This window comes from Atractosteus spatula, chromosome 22 (genome assembly GCF_055471065.1).
Source record: "Atractosteus spatula isolate fAtrSpa1 chromosome 22, fAtrSpa1.hap1, whole genome shotgun sequence".
Classification (NCBI taxonomy): domain Eukaryota; kingdom Metazoa; phylum Chordata; class Actinopteri; order Semionotiformes; family Lepisosteidae; genus Atractosteus; species Atractosteus spatula.
In genome coordinates, this window is record NC_142727.1 from 8836888 (window position 1) to 8858076 (window position 21189).

Sequence of the window (21189 nt, forward strand, 5' to 3'; positions counted from 1 at the left end):
CAGAAGTGAGCAGGTGACGTGATGTTTACTAACTCCTGTGCTTTCAGAACTGGATTCATTGTGGAGCCTTTCTCTGAAGCCTGGCAGAGACTGCAGGGAGAGAACTACTCACAGTAAACGTCCACGTTTCGGCTGATGTTGGTGCTGCCCAGAGGGTTGGTGACCTCGCAGGACACGGGCTCGGTGAAAAACGAGTGGTCCACGATGACCTCATACACGTCACCCGTGACCTCCTTGATCACACTGCCACCTTTCGCCCACCTGCGTGAACGAGACAGACAGGAAATAAGATCTGATATATCACATACTTCACCAGTTCGCATTTACAGCAACACGAGGGAACAAAAGACGAGTTGAACAATTTATGAACCTGCATCTTCATGGGGGAAAAAAAGGCTTGGACTCTATTCCCAATTTTGGTTGGCAGATTGGGTTGACTAGTTTTCTCACATTCAGTTTTTCTGCACGGTTGTTAATCTGTCCTTGGGCTTGTGGACTGGAGCATGTAATAGGTACAGTAGTCACAATGCGAGTTAGAGAAGGGACATCACTCCTCTCTGTACTTTAGACAGCAGAGCTCTGCTGTGGCCTTTTGAAGTGGCGGAGCTATGCGCTGTCTAGGCAGTGGCACTGTCTACATCATGGCCCTGCAAGCGACCGGGATTGTATCACGGAGCGCTGCCATCGTCACATGTGCACTGGCTTGAGCGCAGTAGATCCCTGGCAGAAACAAGGGTCTTTCAGCTGATCACGGCAGATTTTCAGGGTTACTTTCTCTGAAACAATAACCCAGCGACACAGGCCTCAGCCCACAAATGTAGGCTCATTTGTACACCCCAGGGCTACAAATGGGCAGTTTCAGTGCATCTGACATTTATACACTCAATTTATACACTGCCATATGTCTGGCTGCTTTTGGAACTGAGAATGTATATTTTTATTGACTTTTTTCCAATGTTCCACTGTAACTAGCTTTTTTGCGATGATGATGATGATGCAAAAGCACTCGAAAATAAAAGTCGCCAGAATTTGGAAATACAGACAGATGCTGTACTCAATGCGCACTGACTTGATGAAGGAGTTATTGCACTGTCATATAAATACATCATTTCAGCAATGGATCTCTGCTTGCCTCAGCAAATTTCACAGACGTGGCTCTGTAAGTGACGTGCTGCTCCAATGCAATGCACAGGCAGAGGACCCCATTACTGAGCAGCAATAATTGCATGAAATACTGTGTAAATCAGAGAATGACAAATAGTTATTTCCCCATAGGTAGCAATAAAAATCCCAAAGAATTCTTGCATACTGTAATTTCAGTGTATGCGGGATACTGTACTGTACATGGTCATCATTCAAGCAAACATTCACAGCACAGGGTCCTTACCATCATTAAAAGTTTTCTAGAACACGATTGTCCTGAACTGAACAGGTAAAGGCTCCAAAGTCTTTTTCCTTTCAGCATGGAATGAACCTTTACCTCGTCCTTTGCAGCCTATTCATGCTGATGCAGGTACTCTACCCACTCAAACGTCTTTAATGTGAATTTAACTATCTTTGCATTGTACGTTCTTACAGTAGATGTGAAATGCAGCTGGAGATGTTCAATGATAAGCAACTAAGTGTGGAGCTAAAAAAAGCTTGCAATCTGAGTCACAGTGTCATATAAAATAGCAGACACTATGTTTTGAAATGTTTTAAAATATATAAGCACACTGAACAAAGCCTTCTTACATTTTATACCATTCAGATACAAATAGTATTGGAATTCAACCACAAAGGACATTTTATCAAATAACAACACCGAAAACATAGTATCCTATCCCAGCAGTCAAATAGTTAATGAAATGTACTTTGCACACTTCCCAAACAGTGGCATAATTAATATTTGGCAGAAGTGATTTGGCATCATATAGTATTCATAGGCATAGCCATTTAGAATGTCACTCCAATCTCTTCTATAGTGTCAAAAAAGTATTAGACAATGTGTATTTCACAGGTACACTTACACATCAGTCCTGGAAAATCATGTTATTGGCGATGTTATGTACAGGAAATAATGCCTCAGTGGTCAAAAATCCTTTTTGTTCAATGTTGTATACTTACAAGATATACAGCATATGGTAAAGACACTAGACTCTTCAGAACTCAAACTGCATGTACTGCATTGACTACTGATAAACAGAATGATAGCATCAGCACGACATTGTCATTAGCTGATATGTTCTTACGACCTTGGCAATGAGAGGTAGGAGTCGTTTGTACTGACAAAGAACAAAAAAAACATGGTAATGCACCACCGAGAGTTCTGGGAGATCCTTGCCTCTCAATTCCTTTTCTTTTACTCAGAAAAAAAGATTTTTCTGACCAAGGCTTTCCTTTTTTAATTAGAACTTGGGAGTGATTCTGAAGCATTCTTTTTTCACAAGTCTTGATTCGCAATTATTTTAGTCCTTCGCTGTCTTCTGTCAATGTTATCTTATTGGGATACAGTGTAACAAGAAGCATGATCTATTTTTCATTCCTCACAGTTCTCCACACTTCAGCTAAAAGACACAACACAGAACAGGTTATATACAGTACAACACTGCTTCAAAACTTAAATAGCTCCCAGACAATGTATAATGTGTTCATATTCATGACATGTTAATGAGGAAGAGGCTCAATCCCTGCAGCGCTGCTGCTTCATCACTTTGGATAAATAATGCTTTCAGTACACCATCCGGGTTTAGAATGATAATTACAAAAAATTCTTTGCATTTATCTAATGCTTTCAATCCCAAAGGATAAGATACCACAGTGCTTTTTATGGACATAAAAACCATCTTCAATCATATAATCACACAAAACATCTGCTTCAGTACAAGGATTTGAGCAAACGTCTGTTAGTGGAAGAGGTCAAAGAGCATACAATTACTGTACTTCACGGAAGTTGAAACCTATACATAACGCAGTGTTGCACGCTACTAAACAATATGAAAAGGAAACTTTTTTTTTTATTTTGAGAACATCTGTATTCATCTCCTTTACAGCATCAAGGACACAGAAAAAAACCCAAGCTCTTAGAGACGATGAAATTCTCCTCATCGAAGACTACCGCACGTATAAAGGGTTAACAAAAAAGGCTCGTGGAAAAAGCGATCCGGCAGCTACACGGCAGACGGAGGGGTCCTCTCGCCAGCGATTCACGGCACATTACGTTTTAACAAAGTACCGGCAGCCCCAGGAAGCGAGAAAGCTGTGCTTGTGGTTGGTAACACTCCAAAGCATATGAGCACAAGAGCCACTAGGCACCTGCATCTCTTCCTGGGAAAAGGGCCTGTCAGCTGAAAGCTGGAAATTCAAATTAGGGTTTATTTGTTATTTTGGGAATAGACACCATTAGTGCTGCCACTACTGCCCCCCCCCCAGTACAGATTTAACTTACTGTGTGTGTGTGTATATATATAGACTGTGTCCTGACACACAGAAGATGACTCAATGAAGTCAGCCTCAGTCCTATTTAGAAGTGTGACTGCTGCTTGTGTGGAGGATACTTCCAACAGTGACTCATATTATCAGGCACCCTGCTGTATGTTGTATGCAGCCCTCACCATTTTTGTAATATGTCTTACATTTATGGCGCCTGTGTTCTGAAGCTGGGAAGGTACAGCAGAAAAAAATGGATTCAAAAAAAAGAAATCTAGCTTCCACTGGCTTGCAATAAAGTCTGGGGAAAAAAAAACAGCCTTTTATAAACAAGAGTAATTTATTTTTAATTCAATTCCAGTGAATGAAAATGTTTATTAAGCATTTCACAGATGTGTACAATTGAATTACATAAGTTGAAGACCATAATATTAACAAAATGAATGAACCTTAAATTTACATAATTAAATCTAGTGTTTTTTTTTCAAATGCAAGTAATTTCAGACAGTTGTTTTGCTGAATTTATTTCAGACTTAACATAAGTTAAAGGAAGATAATTTCTCCTGGTGCCTTTTTAAGCGATAGCATTCTTTCATTGATCTCTGCTGAATTTTGTAACAGAGGGTGATGGGAAACAGCAGAGAAAATCAGTAGTTTTCCTTACCATGTGGAAGGTATAGCAATACACATATAAGGCTGAAAGAACCCAGGCAGTGCTGGGTCAGTTCACTTGAGGCATAGGGTTGCTGTCGAACACTATATATCAAAGATATGGATTCGACTGACATTTTCCAAAATGGAAACATGTCCCAGTCATGGGAAACAACAACACCGAGCCAGATGTGCCGAGCGAGGGCTCCGAGACCCAGTGAAAAGAACAACTGTATCCACACCTGTGTCACCATACTTTACCTGTGTCACATCGATGAGCCCTGATGAGGGTGAATCTTCTGCCAAGTGCTGCAAGCTTTGACTTCATATATACAGTACAAAGCAGAAGTTACAATCTGTTCAGACAGGCCTGCCTTCCTAGCCAGCAGCCATGTCACTCTGCAACTCACACCTGGCAGCCCACTGAAGCTCAGCAGGTGCTCACCCTGCGGTCTGTGTGGGTCCTAATGCCCCAGTATAGTGACAGGGACACTAGACTGTAAACAGGCGCCATCCTTCGGATGAGATGTGAAACCGAGGTCCTGACTCTCTGTGGTCATTAAAAATCCCAGGGCGTTTCTCGAAAAGAGTAGGGGTGAAACCCCAGCATCCTGGCTAAATTTCCCATCGGCCCTTATCAATCATGGCCTCCTAATAATCCCCATCTATGAATTGGCTTCCTCACTCTGTTCTCCTCCCCACTGATAGCTGATGTGTGGTGAGTGTACCGGTGCACCATCCAGGTGGGGCTGCACACTGGTGGTGGTGGAGGGGAGTCCCCATTACCTGTAAAGCGCTTTGAGTGGAGTGTCCAGAAAAGCGCTATATAAGTGTAAGCAATTATTATTATTATTATTATTCCTGTGTAAAGAAATGGCCCGGGCTACAATAATTCATATCATAAGATTTCTTTGTAATAGTAAATAGTGAGCGCCTGATCTTAAGGGACACCGTAACCCTGTAATATATTCTTTGCAAGATACAGAAGTATGGGGTGATTTTAAAAATAACCTGCATTCTAACTCACACTGTATCTGCATAATGTAATAAGAGGAAAGAAAGGTTAGACATGAGATGAGGCCATTCAGACAACCTACTGTACCTCGTTGGGCTGCTCGTAGCTACTTGACCCAAGGATCTTGATCAGCCACTTCATGCAAGAAGCCAGGGTATCGGCTTCAGCGACATGCTTGGGTAAGAAAAGTGTTACTCCTGTTACTGTCACGATCGCAAACCCCTCCTCTTAAGGACGCTCCAGCCCTTCCTTGTTCAGTACTCATTCCCTGCACCTGCCTCCGGTTCCTGCCCCCCGTCCTATAAAAGGCAGGCGCTCACTCTGTTCCAGGCTCTGCATTGGTCCCTGTCCCTGTTCCTGTTTTAATTCCCTTTGTCTTGGATGGACCGCGCGGCTCTGGACTTCTGCATTCTCTCGGATTCCCCAATGGACTCAGTTTTGGACTGCTGGCCTCGGCCACACCTCCCCCGCACACCAGCACACCTTGGACATGCCCCCCGTTTTCATTCCTGACCCCTGCATGCTTTTTTCCCCCGTGTTTTCCTCACTCTACCCGTCTGCATAGGGTCCAGAGAGAACGCCTACGTTACAGTTACGCATTTTACTTTGAAGTCAAGCCCTCAGTCAGGCCTGTGCTGTCTATAACTTTGCAAGATAATGCAAAATGTATAAAGGCCCGTCATTCCTGGCAGAAATAGGCTCTGAAGGGCTGGAAGGCTCTAGCAGTGGATGAGCTTAAATTCACTTCCATGTTGTTTCCAGATTTCTCAATGCCCCTGAGGATTCTGAACACCTGAATCGGGTCCCTTCTTAGTCGTATCTGCTCAAGACTAAGATTCGGTTATTTTAGCCGATCAGCTGGACATTCGTTTGAGCATGACAATTGCTCTTCTGTGGACTGTTTGCAGAGCAGCAATATCTCTTTCATACTGTGATGACCAAAACTGTATTCAGAATGAGGTCTTATTAGTACGATTTTAACGTAACGTCCACTGATTCACATTCCATGTTTCTTGAACATTTTCATTCAAATACCGTTTGCCTTTCTTGCTTGTTTCCATACACATTTTACAATCCATCAACATGAAGAAAGTTTTTCTTTCTCTAAATGCAATGTGTTTTCTTTAGTTGTATTGTTTTGCAGATTGTCTTAAGTTAATGGATCAAAATTCAATATAATGAGTTGTCACAAAGTAACTCGAGACTTACCCACAGAAACAAACAGACAATTAAGGAAATGAACAGACTGACCACAGACGGCACTATTTATGTCCATCTCTACTTATCAGATGATTTTATGAGCAATCACAAAGCTGTGTAATTAAGGCTTCAGCTTTTCATCAAGTATTCCTGATAATTAATTGGGAGAAAACGAGGTGACAAACCAAAAATAAACCCACTGAGAATTCAGCATTCAGTTTCATTGTGCTGCACTACTAAACAAGAGAAGTCTTGCTCAACAACACCCTCCCCCACCTTCTATCTTTTTCTCAGACAGCCAGCAGACTATAAAACAAACACCTGCTAATGGATTCCATTCCTGTCCCTGTGCGCAAAGGTTTGCCACCCAGCATGAATTATTTCTTCATCACTGGTGCGTTTGCATAATTGTGATATATCGCAGGTGACCGCCCCTCCGGTTTGCTAATGAAGATGCAAACTCTTCCTTCCGCATTTATTTCACTCTATTTCTGTGCCACCTCTTTCACGGAAGCCTGTGGTTGTGGACTCACCCAGCCGTACGGGACTGAACCACCCAATTGCCACTGCACTGTCGCTGGGGTCACATGACCTCTGCCCCTTATCCAATCAGATCTTCCATTCTGCCTGAAAGGCCGCTGCATTGTCCCTAAGGTCACATGACCGCTGCCCCCTATCCAATCAGATCTCACATTCCACCTGAAAGACCACTGCGTTGTGCCCAAGGTCACATGGTCCCAACCCACCAAGGAAGGTTTGTTTGAGCGTGCAGAAATATTTCTAACAGCTTGGCTAACACCAGCATACCTGTAGAGATCCAACCTAGCTGCACAGAAAACCCTGACAGAGAGCAGGGGCTCATGACACATCTATATCTTTGTGAGATTCTTCCTTAAGGTGCAGTGCTGTCCATCTCAGCTGTTTCTGGAGCATCAGATTTTATTCCTGAAAGCCCGCTTCACACCACTTAATGGCAGCTCACTGTTTTTACCGGGTTCTGTGGGAAACATTTCATTCTGTGTGACAGTCGGTTCCTCCCTGCTGCTCAAAACAGGCAATGGTTTCTGCCATTAATATGACCCATATTGTGTATCTATTTCCTTACATATCCCTATACATTTACCAGTGTATAAAGCAATAATTGGTACAATAGATGCCTCTCTGATATTCCCAACGTCTAGCTTTCATACTACAAGGTTATTTAAGGGTATTTTCTTGTCAAAGCTGTACAGTGAATGCTTATGTACTTCTAAATTAAGGTAACACAATTTTGATGGGTGGAAAAGCATCACAGAGGCAGTTTCAAAGACTGGCCAGGGATTGACAGACCCCTTATTTTACTTATCCTCTGCTTTCCACGTCTCCTTTTTTTTTTTTGCCGAAATGTTGTTTTTTTCCTACTTTTCATTCAGTGTGGAATGAACTTCTTCTTGTTCCTTAAGATAAAAAAAACAACAACATCTGACTAGGAGCACTGGTATTTTTGCCTACAGTTTACTGTTACTTTTTTTAAAAAAAATTAAAATGATATAAACAGATGGTGGAGGAACATGTCGAACACTCCCAGTCTCGGTGATATCAATTATTCATCGGCTCGCATCTGTCGAGCAGAGACGGGGGCCCGAGCCTACAGCAGGTAAAAGTGGAGGTGGCGTACCCCTGGCAGGGCCGCTAGCCTGTGTGAATAAGCAGAGACGCACAGGGACTTTTGCAGGACTTGGCTAATTCATGTCTCTCACGTGAGGCATACTGTACTTGTGCTTCGGGCAAGTGACTCCTGAAACCCAAGTGATAATGTGAACTGCACGCTTCCATTTGAGGGTTCAAGGAACCAAACAGAGCACTCTTTTGTCTTTTGAAAAAAAAAAACAAGCTATACATCTCTGCACCTCAGTACCTTTATGAAGCAGTTCTTCAACAGGGACATATACTCATCCATTCGTTGTGGGGAAGCTTTTTATTCCTGGTAAGGACCCAGTGCCAATTCTGAAAGCATTGGGTGCAAGGAAAAACTACTCCCTGGACACATGGACAGGGACACAGGGACAAGGGTGCAACCCAGAGACACCCAGTAGCCTAACATCTTTGATAGGTGGAAGGAGTCCAGAGCATCCAGAAGTAACACACAAAAACATCAAACACACAATTTCACCCAGCAAACACGAAACACTTATCCTGATGAGCTATAGGTTTCACTCTGAAAGCCTCAGCAAGGATTCCGAATCACTCATACAAATGTGTAAGAAAAAGTACAAATAAAACATTCATCTCTTCCGTGTTGCTGTTACACTGCAATCTCCAGTGACGTTTCTTTAGACAAAGATGGTCATGTCCATTTCACCATTACACAACCATGGTGCCTTCCTCAATCCCGTGTGAGCGGCACAATTATAAAACTACACCACGCCTACTTTCACTGAGAGAGACAGTGGTCTCAGTGTTCACTCCATAATACCGATGACACTAGGCCACGTGAGGACCTGTAGGTCTGAGGACGCAAGTCGCTCTTGTGTGTCTGCTGTGCAGAGACACGTCTCCTGCAAGAAGCTCCCGCAAGGAGCAGGGGGAGCAGGTCCCAGCTGTAGGCAATTTTTCCAGAGAGGAAAACCCATTCTTACCTGTACTGCGTGACTGGAGGGTTGGCCTTGGCAGAGCAGTGGAACTTCACCAGGTTTCCCTCGAGGATGGGCTGGGGCTCCACCGACAGATTCACCAGGGGAAGGTCTGCATCAAAAAAGAGAGCACAGTCTTTTGGTTCAGTGGCCCTGTCAGGCCAGCCCGCTCACACCCTAGATAGCTTGGCTCCTGAACCCACAACGCCAGAACGCACAACTAGCAAAAAACAAAGAGAGCACGAACAGGGAGGGTATCACAAACACAGACGGGCAGAAGCTCGGATTAAAACAAGTCATTCTTTCCCTCTTGATTTAAATAACTTGAAACAGGACATTCATTCCGGGCAGAGCGCCTTTAATTTGTAGGCCTGAAGGACAGCAGCGTGATCAATCAGCACTATTAAATAACTCCGCCACTACTGCCTCCGCAGGTGCCTTGAGCTCCGTAGAGCTCAGGTCTGCAGATCTCTCCCAGTGCAAAAGAAAACACTGAGCAAACCTACTCATACAGCCGCACCTGACTCCAAGCGAAGGACAGGCACACAAGGCCACTTGTCATTGAGATTCCTCCTTACAGACTTTCCAAACTTTTTTCTGAGAGCCTGAAACGTGTATTTGTTTCTGCATTCCACCTCAGGGGTGCGTAAGGATTCTTGAGGTCAGTTCTCAATATGCATTTTATTGCAACATGCTGTCGGTGTGTTCTGACAGGGTAGTGGGTGGTCAGTCCAGATCAGCCGATCAATCAGAATGAAACCAGGAGAAACCAGGAGTTGGGTATTCAAGAGAGCTAAGTGAACAGTTGATGTCCAAATTCTGGCAGGTCTGATGTCAACTTGGAAAAAAAAATCTTTTTTTTTTTAATCTAAGGACCTAAATTCACTAAACAAGGTTTATTGTGCATTAAAAATACATCAGCATATCATTTCATTTTTACATCAGAAAATAAGAAAGCAAATAATCTGCAAATGACCCCACATCATATTACATAACTAATTAGATCTTTGGTGTACTCTTGATATATAAATGAGGATGTATTTGGGTACTGGTACACATACTGAGCATAAAAAACAAAAAAAACACAGCTGTGACAAAATGGAAACTTCAATGTTTTAATTAACTAATTGGGTGATTGACTAATCCTAATAGCACAGGGGTGTTTTTTTTAAACCACTCTGCATTTTCACTCAGAAGTTGAATGCTAATTCTAATCATTTCTTCATGCACTTCATTAAAACAGAGTGAGTCATCTTTCAATTATTACACATATTTGTAAAGCAGGCACAATGGAAGCTGGAAGTGAGGGTCACAAAGTAAAAGTGTGGCTTTATTTAATTCTTCCTCTAATCATACAGCTTCACTAAAAGAGTGGCCTTATATTGGCATGCCTGTACACATCCCATGGTCTTCAATAGAGCATTTAAAGTCTTTGATTTCACTTACAGTATATGTGTTCAGTGCATGCAGACTCATCCTTAATTCTGTTTGAAGCAATGATTCTGTTAACGGATGCTTCTAAAAATGCCTTATAAAATCACAAATGCTACCTCTTAACCTCTTAACTCCAAACAGCATTTCAATTTGAGACTTTTTTTCTAATACTCCCCCATTGGATGAATTAAAGTAAAAATAATCCTTTTATATGTAAGCAGGGAAAAGATCTTACAGTTAAGACGTTAGGATTCTGATTCTGGCTGATTTAAATATAGTTCATGGCTGTAAAAGACTGGCCAATTAAGCAAATGAAGACCATTTTACACCCAGGTGAGTGAAGCACCTCAAAATCAAAGCATTCCAACTTTACACGCCAAGTTCACATTCTGTGATAATGCATGAATCCTCGTAAAGTAATAGTACCGTTAAGTGAAAAATGCATGCAGTGCATGTAAAATGCACTTAATTCCTAAAGGAAGAAATCTAAAAATCAATCTGTGGACGTCCACCTCCACTCATTAAACGCGTACTCATTTAGAAACATCTGCCAGGGTGTGTTTGCAGTCTTCCATGTTTCAGGATGCATCACTGATTGACCAGAAGTGTGCCACTCTTTGCTCAGTGGTTTTCGGCGCGGGGTTGGCCAGGTAGGTCTGGAATCGCGCGCACGTGCTGCCGCTGAGAGGTGGAACAGCAGGGTGCGGGTCGTTATCTCCGCATTATGCTAATGCCGGAAAACGACGGCGAGCCTGAAAGAGGAGCCGCTAATAACTTATTTTCCTTTAACGGGGGGGGGAGGATGAAGACAGAGGTTAATGCGATGTTCTGCTTTGAGGCCATTAACAACGCGGCTCAATTACCGCGGTTCTGGGTGTCACCGAGAGCACCGGCTCATCTCCACACCCCCCGCGGTCCTGCTCATCAAGGACAGGAGAGAATCGTTCTGAAGAAGGTGTCGCGCTCCCCCTCCCCCCCACCCCCCGAGTCTCTGCAACGCACCCCATCCCTACAGGGCAGGAACCCACAGAGCAAGCTCGCGGTGCTTCTCCCCAGTCCCATCTGCACAGAGCTGACAGGGAGGGCTCAGTCCCTGCGCCGAAACCTCCGAGGGAACAAACACCGTGCAGCACGAGCGTTTATGGCGCAGAAGGAGGAGAAAAAAAAGCGTAGAGGCAAACAGAGCAGCAGGCAGGCAGGCAGGCAGCTCGGATTTCTTTCTCTTGAATCAGTCTTTGACACCTCAGGCCATAAGTGAAGGCGCTGCAAAAGCACCAGGAGCGTCAGGCCTTTTACATAGGTTTCCTGTTGGTTTCCAGCATCCACTGCAGAAGCTACGCCACACAGCTCTATTCATCACTACAGAGTCAACTGAGCGCTTTCTTTTCCTTCTCAATGGGAAGGGGGGGGATACTTCTGCAAAGTCACAACTTCACTTTGATGTCCAGAAAGGAAATCGGCTCCACAGGCTCACCGTCTGAAGAGCATCGAAGCGTCCCGGTTGATTCTAACGATTTGAAATGACTTAATCGTTAGCAAACCGTATTTCCGCTGGCTAAAAAAGCTCGGGTGTGTGCTTTGTGTCGTGCCTTACCCCTGGGGTCTTCGAAAGACGACTACCCTGAAGAAGGGTATGGTGATGCAAGCAGTGTAAAAGCGCAGATGGTTATTTCTAACACACAACTGCACATTTACAGGATGCAACCGTGTATTTCCACGGCAGCGCTAAGGGATAACGGAGAAGGTGAGAGCAGAAATTGAAATGACGAAAGAGACTGGAGCAATCATCCTCCATGGAAGGGAAGCAACAGCATATTTACTGATCTAAGAATATACCTTTTAGAAACGTGTGTATATCACCCATTAGGCGAGATTAATAAACAACAACAATATGAAGGACTATTTGAGCAGTTTACGTTCTGTGACAGCCCTGGGATTTCCTTAACACCCATCAATCTTCCTCTCTAAGCGCACTGCACTTTAGAACCAAACAAAACACAGACACTTCACAACTGTCACAAATAAAGTACGGCAATCACTCCAGGGCCTCCTAACGCTGAGTGAAAAAGGCTCAGCTGCAGCACGTGGAACCGAATTCGGCCTCGCCGACCCTTTGTAAGAGGAAAGAATTGTTTGTTCTTGATGAAAACTTAATTCTTGGTTGCAGTTCCTTTATTACTCTTCAGCCAGACACCTCCATCGCATAGAAGAACACTCTACCTAGTGGGTCCTTTGAAAGCGTTCAAGTGGGTAGTGGGCACTTTAAAAGCATGCGTTTGGAAAAACACGCCTACACTGAAAGATGCTGTAACTAAAAATAATTGACTGACATTCCAAATGAGTCCTGACTCTCTGAGATGGGTTCCCTTATTCTGTTTTGTTAGCAAAAGTACAGGCATCTCTCCCTCTGCCCCACGCCTCGAGAGCTGGGAGTAAGCTTGCCGCTGTGCCCCATTTGGGCTACCCAGGGGGTGCCGATTCCTCACTGAGCACAGACTCGCGCCTGGGTACCCCGCGGGCGCGCAGCTGGGACAGGCAGCTCCGCCGCGACGCTCCCCGGAGACGCTGCCGGACCCAGGTGCAATCCCCCTGCTCGCCAGCTCTCCCGGGACTCTGCCCCGCAAGGCTTCTCCAGCGGCGGGGACAATCCTTAACCGAGCCCCCAGCCCGGCACTCTTCTTCCGGGGCCTCCGCCGCGCCAGGCTGGGCAGAGCGGCGGAAAAGCAGAGGGATTTCCGCACGGACCCGGACACGGAACAGCAGCGTTTCTTGGAAGATCGCAATCCGGTAACTCTGCACAGCCCACTTTACCTGCTAATGTTTACCGGCTGATCGGACGAATTCTTCAGGCTCATAATCAAATGCCTGCTTAACCCCCTCCCACGCCATGTACACACTACAGAGTTGTGATGCCCCCACTCCTTCCCATCATACTATGATCTCTCCTCACTTCTTCCTGTAGCCACAATGACTGTACTCCAACACCACTACATACACAACTGAATGTAAGCCGAAATTGTACTTAAAACCGTATTAGTTACTTTTGCACTGTTTTTGTCCTGTTGTATTCTTTCTCTGTTTGCGTATTTGCACAGTTTTGTTTATCTGTTATGTTATTACACTGTTAGTGTTATTATGTTACTGTCTATTGTCTTATCTTCTGTTCTATTTATATACTGCACCTGAGTGACTAATGAGAAACACTTTTCACTATACTATGCACCTGTGTAAGTACTGTATAATGTCAAATAAAGTTGAATTGAGTTGAACTGAATTGAGTTATCCTGCCATCTACAACTTGTGACATTAGGAAATCAATCTAGGTGTAACTAAACTTCCAATTTTTGTCCTTCCAAACTATACCATCCGCCAAAACGGTCACGTCCACAAACGTCCATAACCTGACTGTGGGTTACAGATCACACAGAAGGTGTTACTGAGTGAAAGCAGTGGTGTGCACTCTCCCCATCTGTATGAACGGCCTAGTCAAAGTGCCCCAAACAGATTTCAATACCAAACCAGTAACAACAGAATGGCGACAGACAATTCATAGAGGAAACCGTTAGTCGTTCCTGAGTGGCATCACACTTTGATGCATTAATGCATGAGGTTTGAGCTTGATGGAGGCTTCACGCGACAGGGCATTAATATGTAATCCGCTAATTCCTTGAATATTTTTTTTTTTAAGGGAGAGGGAGAGAGAAAGAGAAATAGCTTAAAAAAATCAACAACAGTGGCCCGCACTCGGTGTTTGATCGGAAGTTCAAAGAGAAGACCAGATGGCGTTTTAAACAATCGGCCAACTTCTCCAGAGCTGCCGAGATGCACCAGCGTAATTGCTGTCTTCCTCTTCTTATAGCTGAATTCACTTTCACTTTAGGGCATTCTATGCAGTGTTTTGAAGGGTATGGATTGGACGAAACTTTTGTCCTGATTCTTTGGGGGGGGGGGCAGGAGAAGAGGGAGTCCATTCTCCTAGTAATGAGAGTCAAAAAGAGAAAACTGAATACCGTTTTTTCTCAATGACTTGTACACATCAGAGAATGTCAGAAGAAAAGCACATCGCATAAAAATAGGCTCGCAAAAAGAACGGCGAATCAACATGCCACCTTTAATAAGGCATAACATTTCTGAGGATCTTCTGTACCACACTCGTTTCAAGGACATTTTTAAAAGAGAAACGTTAGCCTTTTCAATTTAAAAAAAGTCCAGCAATCGGGTGTAAAAAAAAAAAAGAGCAACGCAAATAACTGCAAGCTTTGAAATCAAGGATATAAAGTCTCTGCCTTGAAAAGTAAAAAAAAAAAAGACACGACGTCCAATTGTCGGAGAAATAAATCACAGGCAAGAGTGAACGAGTGTGTCTCGGGAACAATGTCAGAGGAGGAATAAGGACGTGACAGGCTGTTTCAGAGTAAGGAAAACCCACTTGGCTCAAGGAGAAACTGTCAGGGAGAGGAGTCCGTCTCCCCCGATTGATTACCCAGGCTTTAGTGGAGAGGGTTTGCAAAGGAGCACCAAGAGGGCGGGGAAACAGGATTAATGGAAGTGCAAAGATGCAATAAATCAGGCAAACTGCTGGCCCGGAAGGAAGTTATTACCGGTGGCGGGGTCAAATGCCTCTTAAATCTCCAGCACGCAGTGCCATAGCGCGCGCTGGGATCCACTGTTTCGTTAACCGCGGTGAGCGCGTTCTCAGAGGGCGGCGGACCGGGGGGCCAAGCGCTGGCCGACGCTTTTTCAAAGGCACCTCGGACCGAACAGGGCCCGCGACTCAAACAGCAGGGGGGCGCGGGCGAACCTGAAGCCCAGAGCGGGCTGCGATGCAGTTCATCGCAGCCAGGATGGCGTGTGGCGACGAGGCCCCAGGAAGTTTCTGCTGTTCCCCCAGCGACTGCTCCACGTTTTAACTGGTCAGCACTGGGAGCTGACCCCGAGGCGTCAGCGAGGAGAAATCCCATCCTTCTGTCCCCCGCAGAGCCTTTCAGAAGCACCGGCAACTGAAGGTCCTGCAGTTCACTGGAAAATGCCTTTTCTGTACGGATAAACTCGTCACATTAATGTTTTACCAGGCAGGACGAGCATTACTTACCGCGGCCATGCGAACATGGGGCGCGCTGGCGCAAGCAGAGGCCGCGCATCTGCGAGCGCTCCATTCATCGCTCTCGGCAAACCACACTGGTTTGGCTTATTAGATTTGACTCTGGGTCACTCGTGCGGGCCAGTCCTGGCAACACGCTCGGCAACAGAGGAGACCGAGCAAAGAAGTTGAGAGCTGAAAGCAGCCCTGGCCTCAGTGCGAAGGAGGACCAGGACCAGGACCAGGACCAGGACCAGGACCAGGACCAGGACCAGGACCAGGACCAGGAACGCAAGGCAGTGCCCAGGGCTGCGAGCCTATGTATGTGTTTGTTTTTTGGGGAAAATAAAAAAACAAAACATTGAAATAATTATATCTCCACAGGGGAAATATTTGCAGCACAGCACAGAGAAAAAAAGCGGAGCAAGTGTCGAGAAATGGATCAGCTGTCCCTCTTTCCCTGAGTCACTCCATTTCCCTGGGGCAGGAACCCACAACAAGCTCACAGGGGCGGAGCTGGCGCGTGGGGCTTAGAAGGCTGGGCTTCTTCAAACTCATGGACTTTTCTAAACTTTTTTAAACCCTTTACAGACCCTGCTCCAGACTCACCAGCACTTTCACGAGCTGGGGACTCTCGAAAACCAGAAAAAAAAGAGAACGCACAGACTTCAATCCCGATTACAAGACGCCCATTAGATCTCAAAAGCCCCATGCTCCCATTCTTATGCCACCTGCCCCCAGGGCTCCAGATTTTCTGCGGTCAGACAGAGAGAGCGATCCGATTTCGTTCACACAGAAACGAGTCAGCCACAAGCCGATCGGGAGGGGCTCACAAAACAATGCTCGCAGTTAACGCCTCATTCCAGGACACCTTCAATCACATTGTGCCGGAGCTGACATGATCGCGTTGAGCCGGCGAGTCAGTTAGTCAAATGCCGAGTCGAGAGGGAAGGTTGTTCTTGTGGCCGGCCGGGTAGGTGGGACGCGGCTGTCCACTCGACAGCCCTCTGTCACTCACACACCACCCCCCTCCCTCCTGTATCGGATGTCACCCCCATGCTTCTCAAATAGAGACCGCTGTCGGGCAGAAAATTCAAGACTGGTGCTTTCGACGTTCAAGTTCCTTCAGCTCAAGGAACAGCTCAAGTTCAAGTTCCTTCAGCTGAATAAATAAACTGCAGAGTACCTCATATCGAACCTCCAGGGACCGTTTAGACGCAGGATGGCTTTAAAGAAGCAGAAGAAAGAAAAAAATAGGACAGGGCCCCTGTGAAACCACTTTAGCGCCACTTACAGCTCTCCCACTGCTGGAGCCCAAGCTCAGGAAGCAGGGTCACCAAGAGGGCGCCTGCACACCGGGCAGGGGGCTGCCAGTCAGCCTCAAGGTTAATCCTGATCTCAGCTCTAAACAGGCACAATACCTCTCCTGCTGAAAAAGTTATTTTAGGGCACCGTGCATAATCAATTCATTTAAGGCAATGAGAACTGAATTAAGAAGTGACTGCACAAGGCAAAGCAGAATAACATGAAGGGCATTTACAGCGGCACTCAGTAAAAGTGAGTTTAAAGAATAAGGGTTCCCGAGGTCGTTTCAGAAATGCCAAGTGCAGCAATTGTACGTTTCAATGGACGATGGGCATTTTGAAGATTGTATTTAGTACATGGGATCTGAATAGGACACTAGTCAATTTGTTTAGAGGGTTACTTTTAGCTACAAACATTAAAAAAAGGAGCCTGTGACCTTTAAATCTGCAGGTATTTGGCAGAGGGCCAGCCGCTCCCCCGATGACAGAAGAAAAGGCAAAGTGAATTTGGCCACAGAGATTCAATAGCAAATTCAATAATAACTCAATTGTTGCAGAAGGACACAAGTCAGAAAATACTCTTATGACTCAGAGTACTGTATATATATCAAGGCAAACATGCACTTAGATATAAAGCTCAAGAAATAATTTTTTGGCTTTCCTTAGTTTTGGTTAATAAAAGTGTTTGCAAAAAAAGGTGTATAACTCTGCGATGTCCTTCAACGGTCTTTCGCCCCTAGTTCTGCTAGGAGCAATCTTATTTACTTTTTAAGATAGGAAAAAAAGAACAATTTCATCAGAATGTTGTTGTTTTTTTTATAATGAGGCAATTTCCTATGTAAGAGGAAGCAAAGGTGTTAAAAACAAAGGTGTGAAAAAAACGGCATCAGCGTCAGACAGATGAAGAGTCTTTTCCAAATGCAGCTTTGCGCTGCGCTGTTCTTCAGCTGGAGCGTTCCTTGGCTCTGCAGGCCCGGTCGCTGGCTGCTGATGTAATCCCACTCTCCCCTGCCTGTGCTCCTGGCTGGCCCCTGGCTCCCCTGGCTCCCCTGGCTGACAGCTGTCCTTCATTAATATTAATGTAGTGCTCTGCGAGGACGGCGCCCCCTGTGGGTCTGGGGGTCTCCCGTGGAGCCGCAGGCCTGTGGGAGGAAAGGCTCCAGCACAAGCTTCGCAAACTCAACGCCGTTACTTATTCATGAAACACCTGTTTTCCTTGTAAGCCGCAATCCTAGAGACTGATAGCCCGCTTCCCTCTGCCAAATTGCTTCCTGCTCTCCCTTTGTAACCAGGAAAGTGGAAACGGACACATTTAACTGAACAAGCCACTCTCTGGAGCAGGTTCTGAGGCCTCCAGCCAAAGGCGATGACGATGTCTGGCTGCTCGTTAGCTCGTTACAGGGCCGGCTGCCTTCGGGAAGATATTTACTTTAAACTGTTTTGAAATTGCTCGTCACAAATCTTGCAATCTAGGTAGGCCCCGTCTGTATTATTCATTCTCTTACCGTAATACAGTACAAAGGGATCACGCAATGGAATTAGAGGGCATTAAAATTTAACCAAATGTTGCTCCCTCAGTCTGAACCGGTGGTGAAAATTCATATTAAAAAAAAGCACTGCCTCTTTAGGACCGCCCATGACCGCCCATGACATACAGTATTACTCCTTCTTTTGTTTTGCCTAATAAAAATAATAAAACCATTCCCATGGTGAAAACACCAACGATTGTTAATCAATGAATTTACACTCCTTTCTGTTTTCAGTTGTACTGCACTGAGGACTTCTTCCTTCGCCTGACATACATAAAAAAAAGGATGGAGCCGTCAACAGTAATGGATCTCTAAATAGCATTTTCTGCTTTATTAGTCATACTTAATAGCTTTGGAGGAGCCGTGAGTGATGCTAAATCCCTTTGTTTGAAATCCTTCACTTAAAGCGAGTGCTGCTTGATCTAAAAGGATTCGCTGGCAATTGAAGCTGGAGGTATTTTACACAGGCAAGTTCATATTTTTTAACTGTGGACGACACGTTTCTGCAGAATAAAAACGCTTTCAGCCACGGGGGGAGGAGGAGGAGGAGGAGGAGGAGGAGGGGGGGGAGGAAAACAGCAGAAATGAAACGGAACGGAGATTGATTTAAACCAAAGGCGGGACAGTAGTTCAGGAGATTGTTTCAGCACATCTTTACAAGTAAACGGAAGGGAGGAAGGACATTCCAGCATTACACCCGCCTGAGCCTGTCTGATGTTGCAGCGCCGAGCAGAGCTGCTCTGTGCGGCCAAGGGACTGACAGAGGGACCTCTGTCCCGCAGCGTGGAGCTGTGGAGGCACAGGCAGCAGAGACACAGAAGAGCGTGAAGGAGAACTACTTTGTCAGCTTTGTCCTCCAGTGGCGCCGGGGAAGCGAGGAAGAGAAGTAACGAGGAAAAAGGGGAAGAGAGGAAAGGAGGAAGAGAGAAAGAGAGGACAAGAAGTAGCGAGGAACAGAGGTAGTGAGGAAAGGAGGAAGAGAGGAAGAGTGGAAGAGAAGTAGCGAGGAACAGAGGTGGTGAGGAAAGGAGGAGGAGAGGAAGAGAAGTAGCGAGGAACAGAGGTGGTGAGGAAAGGAGGAGGAGAGGAAGAGAGGAAGAGAAGTAGCGAGGAAGAGAGGTGGTGAGGAAAGGAGGAGGAGAGGAAGAGAAGTAGCGAGGAACAGAGGTGGTGAGGAAGAGCGGGGCCGCTCACGCTGGATGTCGATGGTGACGCTGGTCTCCTTGCCGCCGGGCACAGCCTTGTTGGAGGCGCGGCAGACGATCTGCTGGCCCGTCTCGATGTTGGAGGGCGAGATGTACAGCGTGCTGACGGTGCTCTCCCGCCGGCCGTCCCGCAGCAGCGTCTGGGGAAACAGGCCGTGGACACTGTCAGCTCCTTCAGACTGCTCAAGAGCAACACAAGAAGACCACGAACCTGAAAGGAGAACTGCTCAGAGGTTTTAAAATAGATTCTCTCCATTCACCGTTTAATTGAAGATTTAAGATAAGTGATTAGCAATTTCAAGCACGGGTTAGTGTATTAGCAGACAGTTTTCAATAAAAATACCCCTGCAAACTGTAATACCTACTGTATGTATTATTTTTTTTTCTATTTGGAGCAAACAGCATATGCGGAACTAAAGCAATTTAAAATAGTTTCTTTCTGGAGACCATCACCCAGTATGTAAGCCATATTTTATTACCTGTGTAGGAGGTAAGAGAAGTTGTTTTGCCCTACAGCACAAACCCTTTCAAATACCTGTATGTTCTAACCATCTTTTAAGGTTATAAAATGCGACTGTAATACGGCTTTTAATAGCAATAAAAGTTACATCTTAATTACTCTTGTCTTTGAGATTCAGAAAATTGACAGCCTGTTCACTAATGGCAGTAATTAGTCCTACATTTTTCTCCTTTCATTTAAGTTGATAAACTAATGAAACCTTGTATTAACATCCTACCTAAATGAGATGAATAGTGAATGCATATTAATGTGCCAAGAAACATGTTATTACTTTAGTTTGGGGTCCACAATATGTTGGATTGTTTGGCAGTGCCTCAGCTCTCCTTTGGCTTCTATATGGAGCGGAGATAAGCATCCAGGAGCCCACAAAGTAATGGCAAAAACAAAATCTTCCCTCTCTCAGCAAAGAACATTCTGCACAGTATGTGTAGATTATCTTCTCTTACTAATATTATTCCAGGAGAAATCCTTGTCTAGCTTTGCTGAAGTTAAACCAAACTCACAGGCACCTTAAAATGAGTAATAAATCCTTCAGATGGATTGGTGACTAAGCAATCACAACACAGGTCTTAACGGGTGAGCAGGTCACTGTACTTAAAAACACTGACAGGCGTTTACCTCCAAAGCTGTCCTGCGAAGAATGTGTCAATGCGCTACCTTTCCTGACACTATCAGGACTGTTTCTTCATGGCCCTGGACTCATCCTGAGACCCATAAACCTTGTACAGCACAACTGCACAGCATCAGCAAAGCAACAGTCAGCACAAGATAGACTGGAACACTAACTGCACTGGTACTACTCTTATATGAAAATCACAATCCACCGCACATTCAGCCGGTTATCAACACCGTCCATCCTGTCTCCCGACTCCCACTGACATGGAAACCAATTAACAGAAGACTTGGATCACCTGTAGACGATTTACCATCTCGCCTGTTCCAGGTGATGCAGAAGATAAACACTCGGATCCGACCGAGCTCAGGGCACTGTCATACCGTAATAATCCGCTGCTGAGATGGGACTAGGAGCAGATCTTGAGGCAAAGAGTGAATTCAAGTGCTGGGCAAGAGGCAAATGACACAGGAAAACCTGAGGACAGTGCAGGGGGGGGACTGCACACATGTAGGGAACTGCGCAGGAGGCATAGTGCTGTAGTCAGCTTGGGAGAAGTGCAGCAGTGCACGCAGTGTTCTGTGGCAAGACACACAACCAGGAAATGAACACAGTCCC

At 45.3% G+C, this 21189-nt stretch overlaps 1 protein-coding gene across 2 annotated transcripts in view; it reads right to left on the reverse strand.

Moving 5' to 3' along the window:
* The window catches only part of kirrel3a (kirre like nephrin family adhesion molecule 3a), a 304458-nt gene that overhangs the window by 140221 nt on the left and 143048 nt on the right, over window positions 1-21189 (reverse strand). For both annotated transcript variants that reach the window (XM_088939485.1, XM_088939484.1), the window contains exons 5-7: window positions 19428-19578; window positions 8893-8998; window positions 113-261 (exon numbers count right to left, since the gene is read on the reverse strand). In XM_088939485.1, coding sequence (XP_088795611.1) covers window positions 113-261; window positions 8893-8998; window positions 19428-19578 — 406 coding nt within the window. The remainder of the gene's footprint in view (window positions 1-112; window positions 262-8892; window positions 8999-19427; window positions 19579-21189) is intronic.